Source organism: Pteropus medius, unplaced genomic scaffold (assembly GCF_902729225.1).
Source record: "Pteropus medius unplaced genomic scaffold, Ma_sr-lr_union100, whole genome shotgun sequence".
Classification (NCBI taxonomy): Eukaryota; Metazoa; Chordata; class Mammalia; order Chiroptera; family Pteropodidae; genus Pteropus; species Pteropus medius.
The window spans coordinates 25068-48848 of NW_024356036.1; the positions used below are offsets into that span (position 1 = coordinate 25068).

General features: G+C 45.6%; 1 protein-coding gene across 4 annotated transcripts in view; it reads right to left on the reverse strand.

Annotated features, from left to right (window-relative positions):
• Window positions 1-6767: 6767 nt before the first annotated feature.
• The window catches only part of LOC120600542 (acyl-coenzyme A synthetase ACSM4, mitochondrial-like), a 47362-nt gene continuing 30348 nt past the window's right edge, over window positions 6768-23781 (reverse strand). For 2 of the 4 annotated variants that reach the window (XM_039859954.1, XM_039859956.1), the window contains 12 exons: window positions 22090-22300; window positions 19025-19232; window positions 16101-16244; window positions 15255-15411; window positions 13353-13432; window positions 11780-11903; window positions 11035-11115; window positions 10797-10898; window positions 10226-10353; window positions 10033-10132; window positions 8320-8439; window positions 6768-7182 (listed from right to left, as the gene is read on the reverse strand). In XM_039859954.1, coding sequence (XP_039715888.1) covers window positions 7096-7182; window positions 8320-8439; window positions 10033-10132; window positions 10226-10353; window positions 10797-10898; window positions 11035-11115; window positions 11780-11903; window positions 13353-13432; window positions 15255-15411; window positions 16101-16244; window positions 19025-19232; window positions 22090-22300 — 1542 coding nt within the window. In that variant the 3' untranslated portion in view covers window positions 6768-7095. Of the gene's footprint in view, window positions 7183-8319; window positions 8440-10032; window positions 10133-10225; window positions 10354-10796; window positions 10899-11034; window positions 11116-11779; window positions 11904-13352; window positions 13433-15254; window positions 15412-16100; window positions 16245-19020; window positions 19233-22089; window positions 22301-23781 lie in introns of those variants that run through there. The other 2 variants (XM_039859955.1, XM_039859957.1) reach the window with 2 other exon arrangements.

Sequence of the window (23781 nt, forward strand, 5' to 3'; positions counted from 1 at the left end):
GGCCGGCAAGCGACAGCTTCTGCGTGTGTGTGTGCGTGTGTGTACATGTGCATGTGTGTGTTGGGGGCAGAAAAGTATGTACAGAGTTCCGAATTTAAAATCAGAAAGCCCAGTTTCAAGTCCTGGCAATGCCACTTAGAGGTTGGGTGACCTTGGGCAAGTCTCTTAACTTCTCTGAAACTTGATTTTCTTAACCGCCAAAATGATATTGAGTGAGGGGGATAAACGGGAATATATATATATATATGAATTGCTTAGCACAGTGACTGGCACCTAGTAGGTGGTCAGTTTTACGATCGCCATCTGTGCAGGGGGCGGGCTGTGGGAGGACCATGCAGAAGGGAGTAAACCAGAGCCCGAAGGTGAACACTTGAAAGAAAACTGTAGAATCAGGTTCGCATTATACAAGGGGAATGGCTTTCATTAAAAAAAAAAAAAAAATTTTTTTTTTCTTCGAAATCTCTAACTGGAGGATTGGTGTCCGAATTCTCTGGGTGTGAGAGGGCATCACAACATTTATTGAGTCCTACCCTTATGGGACACCGAGTTGGCAAAGTGATATATGAGGACGATGTCGCCAAATCTGGTGGGAAGCAAGATTGTTATTACTGGGCCTTCAAGGTCGGACACAAACCGTGGCCAAGACCACCTAGCTGGTAGGCGGCAGGGCCAACCCTGGCTCTGTACCTCTACATTTTTCTAGGACTTGATAAATGCGTTACCTCACAAAATAAATCGTTTTTTTTTTTAATATATTTTTCAGTCCCAAGGCTAGTGCAATCAGACATCTATTGCAGGAACTCTCCTCTAGCATAACTGCCTCTCAGAGCCGCCATGCCAAATCGTCTTCAAATGACACTTGAAAGCACTTGAGAAGACCGTTCTCAAAACGATTTCGTAGGATGTCTTCAGACTATACACCCCGAGAGGGCAGGAGCTCCCGCGGCCTAATTCACCTCGGATGGCATCTAAAACCGTACGTGGCACAGGATAGACCCACGATAAATATTTGAGGAGTGAAAAATATATTTATCTATTATTCGGATAATCTGTAGGCACGCTGGGTTTTCTCTCCCCAATTTTCATCTTCTGCTTTTCTGAATTATGTCCAAAAGGAAAGAATCTAACATTACTTGAGCACCTATGGGTGGAGTGTTGTGAGGAATATATATACATATAGCACTAGTTAGAGGTGCAGATGCAGTTAGATTGATGTTATAATTATCAGTGTCATTATATATGTTGATAGAAATATAGATATCGATCTAGTTATAACTACAGACATAGTATATAATATAGTTAGAGATCGTGATATTGATATAGTTATAATAATTGGCATTATTATAGATACAGAAATTGATTGTCATGAAGAGAGATACACATCCTGATAGAAACATCTGGATAGAGAGAGAGAAGACATATAAACACAGATGTCTCTGATTCTCGACCCTTTTAACACACGGTGAGATAAGTTTCTTTCTTATTAGGACAGAGGCTGGACCCTGCCGTGTCCCCATTTTTAAATGCAGTTGGCTAACTTAGAAATATCAGAAACACTGAGCAGCCCTGCACAGACTCGTATGCGATCAGGCGTACTGCATCATGGTCTTGTCAAATCGAGGCTCCCCAGGTGTGAGGTTAGGACTCCGTGCAGACTTGCCTAATGGAGCAAGTCAGTCTTTTTCAGTGACTTGCAGATTTTTGTCTTGTTTTTGTAAAAAGTGTAGACTCTTTAACGTTTCTTAATCTGATAGTTGCTATGATAGGAAAACAGTATGGTTTTGTCATTGGACGAATCAGACATCACAAAACTGGTAACTCCTGTGTCTTCAGGAACAGATGTTTCTAGTGAAAGCAGCAGGAACGCTGAAGAGCTAAAACGTTAGACGCAGTATTAAAACATAGTAGGCGTCGAAGAAACATTAATTGGAAAACATGGTTGGTTAGACTTACTTCAAACTCATCATGATCATTTCCTCTATTCTACTGTCAACTTATGTCACGGCCAGTGAAAATTCATTTTAGAGAGTTTGAAGAGTCTTTAAAAAATGTCTGAGAACTTATATTCTTATTTGTTTGTCGTGAGCTGTTTTTTTTGTCTTCTCCTCTTAGAACCGGAGAAATTGGTGCATCATATTCTCCAGGATATGTACAAAACCAAGAAGAAGAAGACTCGGGTTATTCTGCGAATGCTACCCGTCTCAGGCTCGTGCAAGGCTTTCTTAGAAGATATGAAAAAATATGCAGAAACCTTTTTGGAAGCCTGGTCTAAGGCACCAAAGAAAGGGCCATTTCAGATTGTGTACAAATCTCAAAATAACAGCCACGTGAGTAGAGGAGAAGTTATCAAAGAATAGGCAGCTATGTTTCTCTTCGCGATTTTACGTCGGTCTTCGATGAAAAATACTTGTTCTCTTTAAGAATTATTTTTAAAGCTGTAAGACTTACCTTTCTGAGCGTAGAGCATGTATATTGAGATGTCCTTAAGCTAATATTAAACATCACTGATTTCAAGATGCTGGATGGGGGGTTTTCTGATAGGTAGACATTAATAAGTCTTCCAAATCAAGATTGAAATTTCTGAGGGAAGGAAAAATGCTCTCGTTAAATGTCCCGGGATTTCATTTACTTTACGTTTTGAAAGAGTTCAGGGAATTCGACGAGGTCCGTGTGGAAGAATGGACTTGTGTGTGTTTAGCTTCAACGAGTCCCAAACGGAGGGAGATGAAAGATGGTTTTTGTATCCATCGAGCTTCCCGTGTCCTTCTCCGCCTAAGTGTCTCCCTGTCCTTTTCGTTACAGGAATAGTTGGAAGCCTCAATTCGGAAAACAGAGTGGATCTTACCAACCCGCAGTACACAGTGGTGGAGGAAATCCTTAAAGCCGTCCGTTGGCTGAGCGTCGTGAAGGATTACATGTTGTTCAGAAAATACAATCTCCAGGAGGTGCTGAAAGGTGCTGGGGACCCGGCCCAGCGTAACCCGAAGCCGGCAGCACACGCCGGAAACGGGAAAGCAGCTCACGTGCAGCCTGGGGACACGTCACATCCAAATGACGCAGCAGAAGGAGAAAACCAGCAGCAGCCCGTACCCGAGGATAGTGAGGAGCTGGGCCAGGAGCAGAGGAAACCCGGCTCTGAGACACAGGTGGTGAAGGAGGGAGGAGCTAAACCTGAACTTGCAAGTCAAGTCCCAGAAGGCTCTAAGTCAAATAAAAATGACCTCTCGTAGGAAAAAAAAATCATTCGGTGTTGGAGGTGAGTTTCTGTGAGGTGTTGCTGGGATTCCCTGTGAAATTGTGACTGCAAATAGTGTTTTTGAACTTCTGTGCTGCATAATACTGTGCTCAACGGTGGTGAGCAGTGACTGGGCAGCCCTGTGGGAGGCTGTTTAGTTAGCGATGTTTTCAGCCCGTGTGCAGTGCGCAGTAGCCCCACGGACATTGGGTTGAGCTAGGGGACGCCGTGGGTGATCGGTGAACACACACAGGGGAGTGTGCTAGCAGTGTGACGTTGGCCTCCTCCAGCCTCCCCTTCACTGCCAACTTGCTTATGAGGCGGACAAGCTCCGTAGAATAGAAACTTAGGGGGAAATTTCCATTCTAAGCAGGGGATTTTTATGTGTTGCAACTCAGTTGTCCCCTGCCACTTTGACGTAAATGTTGCAAAAACGTGCATCGTGTAGGTTAGAAGGAAATTGCTTTGTGACGGTTTTGTACTTTTTGGGATTTCTTGTTTAGCGATGATGCCCACTTTCACACTTTGTTAATGTTTGTTCCAAACAAATCTGACGGTCCAGTGCTGTGGTTTTGGAAGGCTGGTGTTAGCCAGAGGAGGACCGTGTTAGGCATCGAGTACAGAAGTTTCTGATAAGGCTAGTGATAGAGAATCAGTCTTCTGACTGACTTCAGTACGCCAGTGCAGCAAGGGACACACGTTCTTTCTTTACACCGAAAGCAGTTTCTCAGTGGTTTTACGTGGACTCGTAATCCAGGCCGTCCTAGTCCGTTGTACGTGGTGTATGGAATGCAATTTGCAAACTTAGCATTTGCTCCAGCAATTGTAACTATGAATCAGAGCCGTTTGATAAGTCAAGATGTCGATTATTTTAAACGGCTTTTGGAATATCAAAGTAGTAAAGCATTTTGTTCAAAAAGTCATATTTAGTGAAAGGTTTAGGAAACAAAACCTCTAGTAGCAGACCTCATTCCATAAAAGAAGATTTTTCATTGTTGATAAGTATCTAATAACACCAACATTAAAATGCTAGGGCATGAAGTACAGGATATCAAAAAGACTTTACTCCGATTTGATGAATTGACTTATTTCACACGAGGACATCATTCACCTTTAGTTTTTGTGTAATTAACTGAAAAGCGGCAGCTTTTCTATGTGGGTTGATGAGTGGACAGATCTCACGAATATTTGACCTGGCGTAGCATTTGCAAGATTTATAAATGACAGTGAAATCCAAGAAAACATTTCTGCTGCTAGGAGCCTCCCAAAACAAAGGCCAGTATAAATTTAATATCTGAAAACCGAAGGTCTGTCATCTATACTCCTGGTTGTCTTCACGACAAGTTTCGCTTCATTTTAATACAAAGACCCTGGCGTGGATATTACAGCACACTGCTTCTTCACAGAGAGGTGCTGATGGAAACAACCGCCTGGATGAAATGAAAGTTCTGGGTAATGCTACAATAATGGTTAACTTTAGGAAAGACTGGTTTATGAAAGAATGTCTTTTTTTAAACCCCAAACTAAATCCTGAGCAAAGCACATAGCTCTTCTACACACGGCAACTCAGTGGCCGGTCAGAGGACGAGTTCTCGACAAAATATTTGAGTTGAAAGGAGAATGGCCAGAGTAACTGTAAGAAACTCCGAGGCCAGATTTTGCTGAATGCTTTAAGGATGAGGCGTGGCTACAGAAACTAGTCTGCCTAGCACACATTTTTCATTGTGTGCGCAAGTGAAAACTTTCTGCAAGGTCCCGGAGAAAACGTGTTTTTCTTAACAGTGACAAGATTCTTCGATGAAAAAGAAATGGACTCTTTGGCACATTCACATTGTCAAAAGAGTTCTTAAATCGTTTCCACAGCCACGTGGATATGAAAAGGAAGAGAGAGTAACAAGTGCCAAGCCACGCGTACTCTCCTGGAAGAACTGCAAAATGAAGTTAAATAGCATTTGCCCTCCTTGTCCTAAGACGTGTTTCTGACCGGGAGAGGAACCCCTTCTGTCAGTCCTCAGCCTGACATTTTGTCTGAGAAGCCGGCAAACTCTGAATCCTAATCGGGAGGTACCTGGATTCTTGTGAAATAAGATTATCTTTCAACCTCAGTGCTCACCCTCACAAACCGTGAGAGGTCCCTTAACTTGAGGGTGTTTTCAAAGGGGCCTCCAGGGCAAAACTGAAAAAAGCCGGAAGAGAAAGAGGGTTGCAAAGTAACACGTCCAGATGGAGAATCTTAAGGGGGTGGGAAACGAGTTTTTGGGGATGGGTTTATTCGTAAAGGTTAAGAAGTTTGAGAGTGTTATAGATGTTAAGTCTTACTGTACCAATGGCTAACGGACGTGGAATGCATTTTCATCCTCGTAGCTAGAGGTCCTGCTTGGAAAATCAATCTGGAAGGGTTTAGATGGGACAAAGGGAAGATGGGTCCTTGCTAATTCCCATGAGCCTGGGACTTCCTTACGTAGCTTCCCACATTTAGAATGTTTACTCTCGATAGGTGGCAGTGATCTTGAAAGGACATGAGCATTGTGAGTGTCATTCGGGCGAACACGGAGGAGCGGATTCGGGTGACTTTATCAGACGTGCTTGCTCCTAGACAAACATGACATTTGTTTCCATAGTTTGGGACTCTGGGAATAAAATGGGCCATGTGCTTACAGAACACACGACTGTGCGGAACCAGGTTCCTTTTGCTTTATGAAAGCTGCTACTCTACAAAAAGATTTGGGTTTAGTAGTTTGTTTTAACCCCCTTTTGTATTTGTCTGTCTTTGTAAGACCTGAGTGTGACGAGCTGTTCTCCCCTGGCTGGAAAGTACTGTATTCTGTCGGACTGCATTTGTTCATTGAATGAGTTGTTTTCAGGTTTACAAATGTTTATGTTCACCGACATTTGAGCATGTTACTTACAGATGATGAGATTTCAGGGGTGGAATTCAGTGCTTTTTGTTGTTAAATTTTGTTTAAAAACATTGTGTCAGTTTCAAAAAAAAGTCCAGTTCAGTGTTATGGTTCAGTAAATTTGCTTCGCTTCATGGAAGAAAAGTGTTAAACTTGGTATTACAAAATATATTTCTCTAAAGTTAAACATACCTTCTAAATGTTATTTTTACTTGTATTTTGCTTTTGCTATGGCCAAATATTGAGCTTGTTTCTCAGAGTTTCTGATTTTTTTCATTAGAATCAAAATAAATTTGTTTCTTAAAGATTGGTGTTCTGTACTCTCTTCCTGCCTCTTGGTAATACAATCTCTTGCTTGATAGTGAATACATGTATCCTAAAAATGTTTAAATATCAAGTGATGCATGAAAGTCATGACATTATCCTAAAAAGTAAATACACAAAAATTTAACTGCTCTCGAATAATTACTCAAAGTGGCCCAAGCTTTAGATATTTTACAGTGAATTTGCTTCAAAATGAGTGAAAGGACTTAATTAAATTCACTTAATGGCTTTTGAGTTGTTTCTCATTTTAACATTAATATTTGATCCCACCTTAAAGAATTAGTAATATATAAAAATGTTCAGCAGAATTCTCTCTTGAACATTTCTCAGTTTCAATCTTTATTTTGAGTTAATCACACACAAGAGAAATGTGTTGTCCACTGTGCATTTCCAAACTTATTTGACCCCTGCAATTTTAAACGCTACAAGTCACAATCATTTCCTTTGTCGGTTTGGACATTGACAATTCTCTTCTCAAAGATTTTAGATTTCTGTTTACTTGTGGCTAAGTACAGAACACAAACTTAGTTTTCAGCCAGGAATCATCTTAAGCCTTTTAAAGAGTCGTTGCCGAATTACGAGAAAGCAAGGACTAAGAGCAAGTGCAGCGACTTGATGCCTCAGGTTCCCATCACGCTAAATTCTTCCCCATTCACGGTCCCTTAAAACGTTGCGTTTGATCTTCCCAGTGACTGTCTTTGGGAGCTGCTCAACAAATTCCACCTAAGCAACAAAAACATATGACGAGACAGTCAATTCTGTTTCGATTACCCCAACTGTCAGTACAATAGGAGAGCGCTTTCCTGAGACTCAGGCGTTGAGTTTCGGTCCGGGGTTACCTTAGCCTAAGCTCACTGAATGTTTTTGGACAGCAGAGACTTGCGTTTGTACAGATGACAGCGGGGCTTCCTCATCCTGCTTTTTAGTGCCGATCCACCTGTATGCTTTCTTAGAAGACGAATCCATTGCTTCCCCCCATTTCAAACTAGACCTTGGCCTCTAATCCCCCCAGGGAAATAGCCACATGTAAATGCCCAGAGAATGGTAATTCTTGGGTTTTGAGCTTCTAAGAGCTGGGTCCTGGAGGTTCTGTGGAGGATTTTTTGGAGGTGATTTTGAGTATACGTAATTTTCTCCTTATGCTTTGACTTGATGGTAAAAGACCGTTTCCTCAAGATGAGACTTAACTGTATTTTAAAACATCCTCCACCCTTTTTGAAAGTCACCTGGTCACTGATTCAGAGAATTTAAGGGAGAAAATTTAACTAGTTAGGTTGAAATTAACCATCTTTTAGCCGATGATACCACTTGAAATGGAATTCTTATTTCACCAACCAGCAGGATTCCTGGGTAGAAGGACATGCAGTACTGTTCGTGTCTTATAAAGAGTTTTTCTTAAATCCTCCCTTGAAGTTCGCAAGAAAGATTCCACAGTTTGCATAAATTATCAAGTGACCAAATTTAAGTCACTCGATAATTTGGTTACTTGATAATTAAAGGCATGTGCTTTGAATGAATAAGGGCCCAAGAGTGCTATGGTAGATGAATCAGGTACGGTCTTTTTACTAGAAACGGTCTGCCACCATTTTTTTTTTTCACAGAATGGGACTGATTAGTCCTATAAGGATCTTTAGTTATTCAGTTTTGCAGAGCTAATCAAAACTTGTGGTTTATCAAGCAATCGTACTGTCCCGATATAAAATATTTTAACGCAGAATTCTTAGGGCTAAACAAGTTGAAATAGGTGTCTTCTACTTATATAATAAGCTACCCTGAAGTCACAAGCTAATGACACTTATACGCTTCCTAGCTTAGACCCTTCTCGGTAACATACACTTAACTTTTGGGCGAAATACTTGCCTTTCTTGGGTACTTGTAAGGTGCAGTTGATTCTTTCACATGAGCCTGAAGTTCAGGAATTAATTTCTCTGGGTTGGATGATTTAAAAGACGCAGATAAGACAACAAAAGCTTTCACCACCTGCAGGAGGAAAGTCAGTTCACATGGAGGTTTGTTTTTCAGACCCAGCAGGAGTTTGGAAGGAAATGCTGAACCCGGGTACTTATTTCTTAACAGCAGCTTGAGTGATGAATGCAAATGCCACAGATCACCTCTGAACAACGCTTGGATCCAGCAAATGAGGTTTTGAGACCTAACTCCAGGTCAGTTGCTTGTGGTGTGAAGGGTGCAGGTGGCCACTTCCTCCAACAAACCCAGACTCTTAGAAGCTTACAGTAAGGGTACAAACAGAGGTTGTAGAGAGTGCTGGTTTGGAAGGGGCTTGGGGAGCACTAAGGAGGGCTCGTGTGCCCCGGGAGATGGAATCTCGGGAAGGATCGATCTAAGTCGGAAAGGTCTTTCTTGCCTGATAGTTTTTGCTTGTCTTCGTAATTGTATTTAAAACCCACCACTGAGATAATTACTGAGTTTGTAAGTGTAGATTTAAGTAGTAATCACTCATACATTGATTCTAATTGGTGTTCCCTTCTGCTGATCGGCCGAAATCAATTATATTGAGAGAAGGAGAATATGGTGTCAGGGGCAAAATACTTTGGAGGCTGGGATCGTTGAGTGTGGCATTGGAACGGGAAGGATGAGTACGGGACCCAGAGTGTCACTGCAGAGGGTCCCTGGTGTGTGAGCACGGGGCAGAGACAGAGATGTGGGACGCCGCCGTCAGGTGAAGTGTTTTGAAATTTCGCCTCTTCGTGAGTCTGCAGGAAACGTCCACGGGGAAAGGAGTCTCCTCCCCGCAAATGACACGGCTTCCCCCGGAGCTCCTGCTCCTGCTGCCGTTCCCCTTCCACTGTGTCCTGAGTAGGCTTGGGGCTTGTTTGGGACCCCGGACGCAGTCTCCTGTTTGCCTCGTGTCTGTGAGGACATTGACTGAGTTCCGTGCCAATCGTGCACAGAGTGCAGTCTGCAGCTCTTTGCTTGGGCGGAATCGATTGCCCCTTTCGAGTCACAGCACCGCGATTTTCCTGTGGGGAGGACCCTAACTTCTCTCTGGTGGGGTGACCGCTAACTCCTACCTCCCGTGACCGGCATGGGCCCCAGGGCTGGCCCGTCGGCCTGCACCGGACCATCGTGGTTAAGGTGTGGTCCGTGATCAGCACAGGCCATTGTGGGAGTGGCTGGAAGCTGCTGGAAAGCTTGCCGTGTCCTTCCCTGGGGCCCGTAAGCTCTGCAGGTCCACAGTTGGTGCCTGTCAAGTAGGAAGAACCTGCCCACGTGGAGGTGACATAAGGAACGACTGCGCCCAGAAATGGAGAGAGACTTTGCCGACTTCACGCGAACCCGTGGACGGAGCTGTACCCAAAGTCCTCACTTACGTGTGAGCCAATATGGTCATTTGTGTTTGACCCTAAGTCACTTTGGGTTGAATTTTTGTCACTTGTGACCCCTAGGACCCTAACATCCCCTCTGGGACACGATGCCTTTGTGAAGTCGAAGCCTCGTGCACATCTCGGCCACACGTGTGCCTCACGGGAATTGCAGGACGCTTTAGAGTGGTCGAGGGGACAGAACGTGAACACGCGAAGTCGCCACGTTAGTCGGGGGCATGGGCCGTACCTCTCCTCTGACCGGGTCTGGGCTGCTGACGACGGCCGTTTCGACGACCGCCGGGTGCTCCATGAGCGCGTTCTCCACCTCGAACGGCCCGATGCGGTACCTGGAGGGCGACAGCGGGCCTCGGGTCACGACGCCGCCTGAGGACCTCTCCCCCCGGCCAAGGGTCACCTCCCAGCAGGGCAAACGTGCGGACCCGGAGGTTATGATGACGTCATCCGCGCGGCCGACAAACCAGAAGTACCCGTCGCTGTCCATCCTGCCTCTGTCCCCGGTGAGATAAAAGTTTCCTCTCATCGTGGCGGCAGTTTTCTCCGGATTGTCCTAGGGATCGAAGATGGCGTGGGGGATTAATTTGGTCGAAACGGCAACGGGGGTTGTGGCACCCAGGGACGGACTGGTACACTGCACATTCTATTTCTAACTGAATTTTTATAGCAGGTAGTTCCTGGGACAGAATACAAAAGGCCTGGGAGGATAATAAAAAGCAGGACCTATACAACTCCCTCTCCCTGGTGGCTTGTCCAGTCGTGCTCCCTGGGGACGAGCCCTGCAATCGCTTTCATGCACATAGAAATTTATCGTCACAAGGTGTAAGGGACAGATGATCTCGCCCCTTTACTGTTGAGGAACCAGAGTGAAATTTTGTGACTTGTCCCAGGGCACGTCGCCAAACATGGCGCATGTGAGATTCACCCCGAGCCCGTGTGACTCCCTGCACCCCCTTTTCTGTGAGATTGTGAATAGCGTGTTCTCCACTCCCGTACCTCGTATTTAGAGAAGAGGTAGAAGGGCCGTGGAGACGTCAGTCTGATGGCAATCTCTCCCTCTTTGCCAGGTGGCAAGGTGTCGCCATTCTCATCTATAATCTAGAATGAAAGAAACAATCCGGTTCTTCAAGTTTTCTTTTCACAAAACGAACGTGGGTCGGGAAGGGTTGTATCATGAACAGCAGAAAAGCCCCAAACTCTGTCTTCTTCAGTGAGGCGATCAGACGTAACCCACCTGGACGTCGTGGGGTGGAAGTCTCTTCCCCATCGAGCCAGGTTTAATCTTTTGTCCTCTGCGGTTGGCACAAATTATTCCCTATTGGGAAGACATGTTTTCTGTGAGTGTGTAAAAATTCATTTTCAGTAGCTATGTATATCATGACAGTGAAACTTAGGACGCAGTTTTGACTGATTTTCCCAGTCTGCAAGCTCATACTCTGAAATCTATTATTTTAGACCAGTGATTCTCACACTTGAGGGTTCTCAGAATCACCTGGAGCGTTGTTAAACCCACATGCTGGGCCCCAGCCCGGAATTTCTAATTCAGTAGGTCTCGGGGAGTTGGGGAGGGGTGAGGGTCTGAGAATTGGTATTTCTACCGAATTCCCAGGTGCTGCCGATACTGCTGGTTCCAGGACACGCTTTGAAACCCACCCCTTTAGACTAAGGGGTCCATTAAGAGCAGCTTGGAGTGAGTGTAATACAGGGGCCTCTCAATCCCGAGCACCTCCGAAATGTCCCCCGTGTGGGGAGAAGACAGGAAGACTACGGAATGACCATCGTTCCCCTTTGGCCACACCTAACGGTGACTCAGAGGTTTTGGTAACTGCTGGCAAGGTGAGGTGCCCTGGGACGCTCCCTAAAGCTTCAGAGCACAACAGGGACTCTCCTGGGGTGCAGTTGACAGTCCCAGTGTCGTGTGACAGTCCGGGGTTGAGGGCTGCCGGCCTGATCAACTTCAACGCCGCCGTTAAACCCACCGACTCGGTCTGTCCGTAGCCCTCGTACAGCTCCAGGCCCGTCTGCGTCTTCCACTTTTCGCGCACCTCGGGGTTCAGGCCCTCCGATCCTGCCGTGCAGTGCTGCAGCTTCTTGAATTTGTATCTGGAGAGACAGATGTGTGGGGGTTTTGGGGGGAAAAGTCTGAGAAGATAATCAGGGTGCCCTGGCAACAAGCGGACGAGCGGGAGAGCCAGGTCTCGGGTTTATCCAGGGAGTGTTTGTCACGCACCCCCCGTCCTGTCAGACGGTGTTCTAGGCATGTGGACGCGTTGGCGATTAAAACCAAGCGTCCTGACCAATCCGACATTTTATCAGATTTTTAAGGAGGAGAAAGGTAGGGGAAAGGCTAGTGATGAAATCAGGCACTTCTGCGAGCCAAGTGATGTCACGGTGGCATTCGATGAGCATTGACTGTGTCGTGAGGGCTTCTGGGGTGTTGTACAGTCCTCGCAGCCCCTAATTTACAGATGAGGAGACGGAGGCTGAGGGAAGTTCAAGAACTTGCCCAGGGCCTCGCAGAGGACACAGGGCCGCGTTCGGCAGCCCGCGCTCTGCACCCACCGGCCGTCAGGTTCCCAGCACTGTTTATGCTGCGTTCCCACCGCAGCCCCACGAGGCGGCCCTCCATCCTCTCTCGTGCTGGGACTTCAGAGGACTTGTCGGGGTCACCTGAGTGCCTGAGGTCACACTGTCAGTAAGGAGCAGGCCCCACCCGTTCGACTCTGAAGCTTGAGCTTTCAGCCACTGGCCTTCCCACTCAGCCGCCCCCAGGACTGGGGCGAGAGAGTCTGCGACAGCCCGACTCTGACACCGCGAGGTCCTAAATGGGCGGGAGGGCACGGTGGGACAGGAGTCGTGCCCACTCAAGTGACCTTTGAATGGTCCTTGAATTACTCCTGAAAGGTGAGCAAGACACTCACGCTGGAGGGCCACCAAGGATCTGGCACTAACGAGGAAGAGGGAAGATTCGCGTCCACTTATCGCGTCTCTCGAGGTACCGTCCCTCCCGGGCGTCCACACCTGGCGGGGCCAGGCCGGGCCAGCCCGCACTACCTCAGTGTTTCTCTCTTCCTTTGTCTCTCCTCAGGGATCAAATTCCTATTACTTAAATAAAGATGCATTGCAACTCCACTGGATGTTCAGGTGATTCGGCCAAATTCAATATTATCCTCAAGTCATAGACTTCATTAGGTCCTCTTCAAGGCAGTGTGAATGTAGTTGTGGTGGGGTTTTCAGGAGGGGGCATGGATGTTCTGAGACAGTGGGCTCTGGTTATTCCTGCAAATTGCTCCGTTGCCCCTGGAGGGTCCCCCTGTTGATCTCAATCTGGGGGGCAATTTTTCTCCCCCAAGGGACTTTTGATAATATCCAGAGACATTCTCGCCCCTCACAACTGGTGGAGAGAGAGGTTCTATTGACACGTAGTAGAAAGAGGCCAGAGTGGAATGCTGGCCGACATCCTACGACGCACAGGACAGGCCCCGAGGGTAGATTCTCTGGTCCCATTATTGCTTTTGTTTGGCATTCAAAGGGAGGGTTCCGCCCAGGTACCTCTTGAGATCTTTCTGCACGAGCATCCGGTACACAGTGGGAGCACAGCACAGGGTCGTGATGGGGTACGTGCTAAGCGTCTGGATGATGGAGAAAGACACGGATGTCAGAAGCGGTTCATTACAGGCCACGGTGAGAGCTGATGTCTGCGACCCCTCACTGTCTCATTTTCACGTGAGCCCATCTCATAGGAATAAGAAAGCAAATATTTATTAGTTGTCGCCAGTGACTGTAAGTCCATTGGGAATTTTCAATTATTGGGAAGAATAAGTGTATGTGATAGTCATAGACATGCACAGTCAAATTCAACAAAAAGCGAATTTCAATTTGAGAACCACTCCAAAGTATGAACCGGTTCATTCTACCCTGAGGCGGCAGAATACCTTTCGTGATGGAGTTTTAAGTAGTGACTACTGGGTAGTTAGTACCAGCTCTGCACCTGTAAGACAGCCCACCAAAGCCTTTCCATCACCGTTTCTGTAAAAGATATCAGTCCTTTTGAGGGAATTGATGACGTGCATCAGAAAAGCATTTTTTCCAGGCCTTTTCTTAATTGTTTAAGATTTACCAGGCTCATTACACTTCTAGTTCCTTAAAGTCGAAGGTGTCTGAAATCTGGAGAAATGCTGATGTTTTACAGATCCTCTTTCTGAGAGGTCCCACTGTGTCACGTAATGAACTGACAATTTGTGTTAAATTTAAGCATTTGAGAGAACACACTCCAGATGTGTGTCTAGGCGTCTGGATCATCATAAAGCAAGAGTGACTTTTGATCCTTAAGTGCGCATTGCTGCTGTGTGTGCTTCTGACCGTTTTTATTAAGTGTAGTGCTTGTCACTAAGATTAGTGTAAATCCAGAAATGTTTTTACAGCCCTGAAAATACACACATTGTCTCTGTAAAATAAGGATGTTCCTAATTAATATTACAGTTAGTAAGATATATATCATTGTATTAATATATCAATCATATTAATGATTACTATATTATTAGCATTAATGTATCTTAATATAGTATTAAATAAGAATTCTTGATATTAATAATCTTGATATAACATTAAGTAAGAATATTAAAATAAGGATATATGTTAAATGTTTTATTTAACTATTATAAGGTATTTAATATTTTATAAAAAAGGATAATTTTCTGTTACAGATGTAAGTTTTGAAACTGCCAAGTCATCTTATCTACCGCAGGCCACTTTGTAACCCGTTGTAGAGATTCCAGTTCTTATGTCACCCTACATTTCTGTTCAGATCTCAAGCCATCTCGTCAGACCTGTTCGCACAATCACAGGGTGTGTATAGCTTTTCCCCCCACACAGGTGTGCTGTGTATTTAATAATGTGCGCTTCTGTAAACTTCATAGATTTTTCATGCTTGAAAGATAATTACCCAAGCACGCTTTTCTAAATGCTAAAGCAATACGATACCTCCGTCTAGCTGTCTCTGGCAGAGATGGAGGGACATGCCTGGTTTCGAGAAGAGTGTTGGGTTCTGAGAATTAATGGTGAGAAGCTTGGGGTTGGGGGCAAAGGGGGACCCCGCGTTCGGTCCCCACACAGGGGTTCAGATCTGACAGTGATTGTCTTTGTTTCACTAATCAGAAACCATAGCTTTGTCTAGACTTGAGACTTCTAATTCGTTTTTGAGAATCGGAATTTTAAATGGCCACAGAGTTAGTGACATTAGCAAATCTTGAACAACAGAGGATGTCGCGCTGGAGTGTGACAGGTGTTCCCTCTCCACTCAGTCAAATAAACGGAAAAACCAAGTCCCCAGAGGCTTTGCCTCTTGAAAAGGAGTGATTTCTGTAAGGCCAAGAAGCCCTGTATTCTAAGGAGTCCTTTTTCTGTGGTTTTGGGGGTGACGAGTTAGAGATGTAGTTAGACATCACAACTTACGTCTAGGAAGGTGTCAGCGTCAAACTGGGCCATCTCATGCACAAAGATACAGGCTCCATAAAGCCAGGGAGCGAACAAGCTGCCGATGGCGGCCTTGATCCAGCCAGTGTCGGACAGGTTCCATACGATGTCTGAGGACTTCAGGTCTAGCCAATACCTGAATGATGCGGAGAAGTGACAAGACAGACCAAAACAGAACGGGAAAGCGAACAAGCTGGTATCTTTGAGGACTGGCCCGGGAGCCCAATGGCTACAGGGAGGGGCCAAAAGAAACCGCAAGGCAGGATAAGGGGTTCTCCCTTCCACTTTCGTAGAGGACTTTTTTCTAATTTCTAGGTAGTCTGGGAGTAGAGTGGGAGGCTGGGTTTGGCATAGTTTCCGGAATTTTTCCATCGATGCGACAAATATTTATTGAGCAAATGTTATATGCTAGGCACGGTGAGCAAAAGAACAGAGTTCTGCTCTTTTTAGGGAGCTAAATGGCGCATAAGCTCACATTAAAATGAGGAAATGCACAAATCAGTGTCGTAATTTCAAATAGCCGTACGTGCTCTAAGGACAATGAAACAGTGATGCGCTCGTTTTCGGATGTCTAGGAGGGCCTTTCCGGGTGGGTGAGTCTCCCTGGCGGTGAGGACAAGGAGTCAGATGTGCTCCTGTGGGGATCGAATGAAGTTCTTGCTGCATCAGTCAGCGAGACGGTGCCGTCTCCTGAGCGGGGGTTGGGCAGGGGCGTCAGAGCTCTGTTCTGGAGATGTCACATGGGCGATACCCAACAGCCATCCGTGTAGAGGCGTTGACTAGGCACAGAGAGGCATTTAGCAAAGACAGGGTTCTTCTCCCTACCTTCCAGAGATGGTATACCCAATCCCGAGGCTGCTCTGTGAGTGCAAGGCCATCTTGGGAGAGCCGGTGGTCCCGCTGGTGAAATAAATGGCCATCGGTTCTTGACTTGTGGTCTCCACACAGCTGTGCTCTTCAGAGGCGGCTCTGGAAAACAGGACCCCCGAGGTGGTGGCCGCAGATGGCAGACAAGTTTAACTCTGATATTCCTCCCTTAGCTCTGCATGTCCACACTCTTCATACTAGAAGGTCATTAATAGTGAACCTAATCCAGAGCCTGCCTGAGAGGCATTTTTCACGAGCTCCTAAAGGAACTGGCAGGGCATTGCTAAGATTTAAGGGTTCGTCTGTCTGCCTGCCTGTCTGTCTGTCTGTCTGTCTCTTTAAAGTCCATCTCTCTGTAGGCCAAATGGCACAATCTCTTTCAATAATAGATGGATGTGTATTTTATTTAATCTATGAATTTTTAAAAATTAGTATTGAATTTTTATAAGTGGTTATGAACATCTCAGGAGCTTTTTATGATTTAAAGAAAGGTCTTTTGGCATTTGAATCAAACTTTGGAATACTCTTTATTCAGTATCTTCACTATCGCTGGCAGACACAGTCCCTTAGCAGAGAGCATCCCTTTCGTCCTCCTTGCACTGATAAAACTGATTTTGTTCAGGTGTCAGGCAGCGACGTGCGTCATAGTAGACCATTCCCTGTATAGCTCGGGAGGTCGGGGGGCGGGGGGTGGAAAAGTGAAGGGAAGACAAGGGAAGGGTTCATTTTACCAGGATAAAAAAGAGAAACATCAGTCTGGTCCATGATTTTGACCTTTCCTCCATCCTGTTACGAGTATTCTGGAGTGTGTTCATGGACTTCTATCCTTGGGAGGCAGAAGGAGGGTGAGAAGCCTTAAAATGAACTCCCTGGATAGAGACAGACTCTAACGATGTGACGCGAGCCCTCATTCCTCCTGCGTGTGGTTTTCTCAAAGACTGGCCATCTGTTGGCAGCGATCGCTCTGCTTGCCTTCGTTTTCAGAGGAGCGCTCCGTGCGTTTGTGGAGTCAGACACTCCAAAGTTGATCGTTTGAAGTAGGGACTCCCCTTATCTTGAAAAATACACCCCCCTCCCCAACAAATGTTTAAATTTCATTTTGAAATTCACGTTGAGTTCAAGGTCCATCCTGTCACTTTTGTGGTACCTTTAAGGTTTCTTGGGGACTCAGCAGAATGTGGTAGTTGTTTATGACAGGGGGCCTCTGAAGTGGGGGTGCGTATTGCCCAGGGGGTTTGCAAGACAACTTGGAAGAGGAAGAAAATAGAACCTCAAGTTACATGTATGCTTTTATTCATCCTTCAAAATGCCTATTTCTTATATTTGCGTAATGTTCAAAAGTACATGTATGTAATTTATAAAGAAATATATGTATCTGAGGAGTGTGTTAAAAAATATTTTACCGATGGAGGAGCTTATTCAAATAACCTGGGAATCACCGCACTGCTGAATGACTGTATCTACTTGATAATAATAATGGCCATAATTATCATTACTGAAATATATATGGAGCAATTACTCTGCCAGGCATTATACTAAACATTTCACATTTGATTCTTCTCCAACTACACTATCCTTATCCCCATTTGAAGGAGAAGATACAGAGTTTCAGAGATGTCACTTGACCTACCCAAAGTTGCACAGTCTATAAAAGGCAAGATGCACATGGGCCTTGGGAGAGAATTTGGGGATTGATCGACAGGATTTGGTTTACACTAATTAGTCGGATAAAATTTCATTCCAACAAAAAGAGAAAAACTGGTCTATTATTCAACAGGCTTTTCGTGTCCCCTTTCTATAAGCTTCTCTGGAAGAAGTTTTTCTTAAGACATAAGCTATTTAACAGCTGTATGAACAATAAAACCATTCATTACCATTTTTCTTCCCCTTTTATTTAGACTGCGGAAAGTACTTTCTCCCATATTAGCTTATTTTGTCATTAAATAACACTTGAGATATGCACAGTATAATGATCCCCATTTCACATATGAGGAAAGCTGAGGCTAACCGATCTGTTTTGTTCGTTCGTTCATTCGGTAAATATTTCTTAAACACCAGCTATATGGTAGCAACTGCAGATGGAGTGATCAGCTACACAAACAGTGCCTCTGCCTTCTTGGAGCTTACCTGTTGGCAATCTTTTTCTGTAAAAGGCCAGATAATAAATATCTGAGGCTTTGTGTGCCTTCAGGTGTCTGCTGCATCTACTCAACTCTGCTCTTATAAGAGGAAAGCAGCCATAGACAGTATGTAAACAAAGGGGTGTGGCTGTGTTCCACTAAAACTTGATTTACAAAAACAGATGTCTAGCCAGAACTGGCCCATGGACCCTAATATGCCAATGACAGGTACGGGAGAGAAAGAGACGGTAAATGACTGGTCGTGACATTCAGCTAGCGTCAGGGACTGTGAAGAACACAAGAGCTGACCGAGTAGCTTGAAATTCTACTCTACGTAGGGTGGTCAGGGACAGCCTCGCTGACGATGAAACATCCGAGCTGAAATCTGACAGGAAGGACCCAACTGTGAAAGGGACCAGGGAAGAGCATGCCAGGCAGGAGGAGCAGGTGCAAAGGCCCTGAGGGAAGGCATGCTTCAGGAACTAAAATAGTGGCCACAGGGGCTCAAGGCAGGGAGGGCGGTGGGAGATGCGTCCACGAGCTAGGCGAGGGCCAAGCTATGCAGGACATTCATGGCAGGCCAGGTGGGAACGGGAAGTGGAGGCAGAGCTGCCTTCCCCCTGCCATCGGGTGATTCCTTTCTGGGCAGGAGCCCGGGTCAACCCGTGGCATTACTGAGTCCTCGGAGGCAAGGCGACTCTGAGATGCAGCTGTGAGTGGTACTGGTTCTGGAACCGCAGATGAGGATGGGGAGATACTCACTGAAGTAATTCCTGCAAGCTGAGCCACCCCTGCCGGCTGCGTGGAGACACCTGGAGTTTGGTCTTCAAGTGAGGACACTCTGACACGATGGACTCCACGGCTGGGATCACCTCCTCGCTGGCCACGACGCACTTGGCCTTGGATGCTTGCAGCCGGTAGAGTATGTCTTTTGCCGTCAGCAGGGTTGTTCCCGGCATGAAGACAAGCCCTGGGGAGGAGAGGGGGCCCCGAGCTGAGTGGAGCTGTTCTCCATTCCGTGACACCGTGGACTGTGGACACCTGGGCTTGTGCCTGGGTGGAGCGGGGCTGCGGGATCCGGCCTTCTGCCCCCCTGCCTGTCCTCCAGGGACCTGCCACAGATCCCTGATCACTGCGAGAGCCTTAGAGCCCTGGCCTCAGAGTCTCTCAGGCCCTGGGTCTAACCCTGTCCTTGCAACTCTCTAGCTTTGTGACCTTGGCTTGGTGCTCGCTCTCTCTCTGCCTTCCTTTCCTTACCTGTAAAGTGGGGATAATTAATAACAGTAAGTGTCTGGCACACAGTAGACATTGTAATGGCGGGCTATTACTATGCAACATTTTCTCGAATATTTAAATCATTATTACATAATGTGAATAACACTTTAAACTTCATAACACATTTTCATGAACACGTTTGAACCAATGGTCTCCGAAGTGAGTTTTGCGAGATAATTCACAAAGGATGAGAAAAGAAATTGAAAATAAAAACAATGCATGGAAATCCTTTTATCTCTTTTTTGTATATATTTTATAGCATGCATACTCTATTAGCGCAGAACAATATAAACCACCATAACCAATGGGGGGGATGTCGTCTCACATATTCTTATGCAAAGCCTGTGCAGCCAGAAAGCCTGGAGTCCGCTGATTTAAGGGACATGTAGGTCTGTGCCGTCATTGCCATTTGATGGCATCTGAGCCTGGGTCACGGCAGGTGAGTGGCAGAGCCGGCCCTCAAGCCTCCCCACGGTCTGGCCTCCTCGAGATGTGCCCTCACTGTTCGGGCCATGCTTCGTTTATCCCACCTCCCTACTGCGTTCTAAGCGCCGGCCTGATTCTGTGCTACTAGCTCCTTGCGAGAAGAACGGCTGTGAGAGAATTAGAGGGGCGTCAGAGGCACGGCGGTGGGCACTGGCTAAAGCGAATCACTGGAAGAAAGCGGAGTGTGCGCAAAGCGTTACCGAGCACTTATTATGTGCCTGGTGTCTCACTTAAGATTAATCCCAGTGTAGAGATGACAGCCAGCCCTGGGGTCGCAAAGGCAGCAAGTGGCATAACCAGGATTCAAAGACACATCTGAGATGCCTAAGATCGGTACCACAAATCAAGCTGTTTATTTCTTGGCGAGGTCCCTGAAGTCAGCTCAACAGGGAGAGGTAGAGTTGGATTCCTAGGAAGGAGACTTTATTTATCGAATGTATTTTAAGAGCGCTTACGTGTCATCCCCTCTTGAAGAAATGAATAAGTAAGTGATGACAAGGAAGTTAACTAGAACGCCTTAGCTCCGATGATCTCGGATCCTTCCGCAATCCAAAAATATAAGATTATTTTCCAAGGCAGTTATTCGTTCGGGCTCAGTAATAGTAGTCCTGGTGTATTTAAACCATGAACGTGTTCGATGGCTGGATATCTAGCTTGGGAGTTAAGGGGGAGGTTTCCTTCTAGCAGATTTTAGACTGTACATACTTTACGGCGTAGTACACGCCTCTCAACGTTCGCTCAGAAGAGTTAACAATTTTGAGTCAGTAACATAATCCCCAGCTGCTTGATGAGCATCTAAAAGTTAATTAAATATGTTTGACCATTCAATCTGTGGGTTCATTTTTAATCTCTGCATTTCACAAATTACGTAACACATGTTACATAATACTAAATGCATTTTTATGACAAATAAACCACCTTTAATCTTCTAATGCACAACTGGTTTCACATTTGCAAGTTCCTTTTTATAGTGAATGCAAAATAAATTTCATGTATTAGCGTTTTGATTTCATATTGGGAGCCAGAGCATCTTTCAACACCATTAAGAAATCCTTATAATTGGCCTTTTAATGATATCCCATCATTAAAGGCATTGTCAGTTTCAATTAGCAATAAACACACCTCCACCAGACTTTAGACTCAGCTAAGTTATAAAATATTTAATTATCTCTATATAGCTTTCAATTTTTCTATTATCGATCATATTGCAACAAGTATCTTTGTGTTCAACACAGTAGTACAGAGAATGCTTTGATATTCTTATTTAGGTTTAATGGAGTTATACATGTCTGGTCGTGGCAAACGTTTTCTGTAATGGGACAGATAGTAAATATTTTCGGCCTTGTGGGTTGTACCATCTCTGTGTCAGTCAGCAGTCCTGATACAGAGCAAAAAGAGGCCACAGACACGTAAATGAGGGAGCATGGCTGAGTCCATGAAAATCTTAAAGCTTTATGATGAAACCAGAGCCACCCCATGGGCCATGGTTTTCTCTGACCTCTGCCCTAGAGGTGGAAGCAACACCGCAGAATTTTATTTGCGGTACATTATAAATTACTACTTCGGGAGAAAAACGTGTCATTCAATACATTCGTCTGTTTGCCTGGGAAGAGGTAGAGCTTTTCCAGCTGGGATCTACAGACATATTCTAACAAGTCCTTGCATGCTCAAATGCTCTTTCTTAAAAATATTATTATTATTATTATTATTATTTTATCTTTTGTATTTTCATGTCAGGGAGAATCCAAATGCATTCGGTGAAGTAAATTCTGGATCATCTGGGTGAATACATCATAATCCAGCACTTCCAATTGCATAGCTTGCTAGCTGTGTGACTTTGGGTGAGCATCTTAACCTCTCTGAGCCTCAGTTTCCTCTCCATGTGAAATGGGCATCACAATAATACCTGCCTTTTAAGGTAGTTGCTATTATCACAGCATGATTGCTCTTCGTGTTAACTCTTATTCTGCCGTCCTGTGTAAGCCTGGCTTCGGTCAGAAGTAACAAGTGAGCTCTCAGTCTCTCTGTCTCTGCATGGTCTAGCAAAGTTCATCACTGGCACTGACCTGTTCGCATACAAGCCACGTTTACAAGCCACCACTCTGGGACTCGGGGCAGAATGACGGCCACGCGGTCACCTCTCTCTAGGCCGCAGGACTTGGTGAGTACATTGGCCGCCTTGCGGGACAAGGAGCCCAGTTCTCCGAAGCTCCACTTCACCTCGTCCCCTTTGCCATTCACCCACCACAGGGCTGGGTTGGCCGGTCTCTCTCCTGTCTGGTTACGGGCACACGGGAAAGAGAGGAGAAGGCTTAGATGAATGGTCACCAGGTAGATGGGACATCTACTGTTATGTCCCCTCAGCATCCATGTCTGTGGAATCAGGTGAGAGCACCCCGGTTCGTCTCTGGGGGACGACCCTTCTGCGGAATACAGCCTTGGCGAGACAACCTCGGGGTGCTCACCCTTCCCTGACCAGCAGGTGGGCATGGGACTCAATATGGGCCACTTAGAGCTTCTCTCCCAGACACTCCAAGCTTCCAGCCCCATTTTTTGAGTTCTCCCATATCCCTCCAATCAATTTCTTTCTTGCTTAAGTTAAATTCTGTTCCATCCACATAACCCTAGTGGATGTGCCACCGTTGATAGAAGCATGACATTTGTTTCTGCCCAGAAGGCTGGGGTGGATCTCACAGGAAATGAAGAGCAGGGTGGTGGGCCGTGCAGGTGGGGACAATGCCAGCCCGACTGATTGATTCGATGCTACACGGTGAGTCCTGTGGACTGCAAACCTTTCTTTTATGTATCCCCCTGGGGAAAAAATGACTCCCCGTCCCTTCCCCTATGTGCGATTCTCATTTTACTGTCCCTCGTTGGAAAACACTTCCAAGCCCGCCTTCCATCTCACCCTCTGCGAGGATTTTCTTAGCCAGCGCTTCTCCTGGCTGACTTGTCTGAGCTCTGGTGGCACTGTGCTCACAGTCCCGGTGACGCCGTGACACCGTCCTGTGTTACAGATGCGTCCCTACCTACATACGTGAGCACCATTAGGTCAGGGCCCGGTTCAGGTGCCTTTGGCATTGGTGACTTTGGAGAAGGAGCTTAACTTCTGCGAGATTAAGTTGCTTGTCTTCAGTCCCCAGGTGGTGGTGGGGATTTGACGAAATAATATAGGTCAGTATTTCTTAATCTTTAGTCATTCGAGTATCGCGAAATTTTGCAAGATCTGTCTACACCCGTGCTATTGTTCTCTGTATTTTTCTTTATATCAGCTCACTTGTGTACATTTACTTAAGAAGGAAAATGTGTTTAATCACCACCATAACTGGAAAATCAGTACTGCTTGCCAAAAGGAGTTTACTGAAAAATAAGCACATTGCAAACAAAATATGCTCTTAATTTGCATCTAGAGATCATCAACATCTACCTGATCTGTATGTTCTAAAGGGAGTTTAGCAAGTGTCAGGAGGTATTAAAACAGAATGGGCTTAAAGAAAGACTTTCCTCTCTCACAGGAAGGACTGATTCAACGTCACTTAATACAGCGGATATTCGGAAGCACAGGTCTTGCAGTGCATTTTGTAAGCGCTGAGAAGTAGAGAGTTTAGCTCAGTGCCTGTCATGCGGTGGGGGTCAGTGAGCAGAAGCCTTGACCCCAGGCTATACTGCAGACACTCTGTAAGGCTCGTTGCTTTATTCTTCTCAACTTCTGATTCTCACCTAACTGCTCCCACGATGACTGCTCGTCAAAGCAGAGC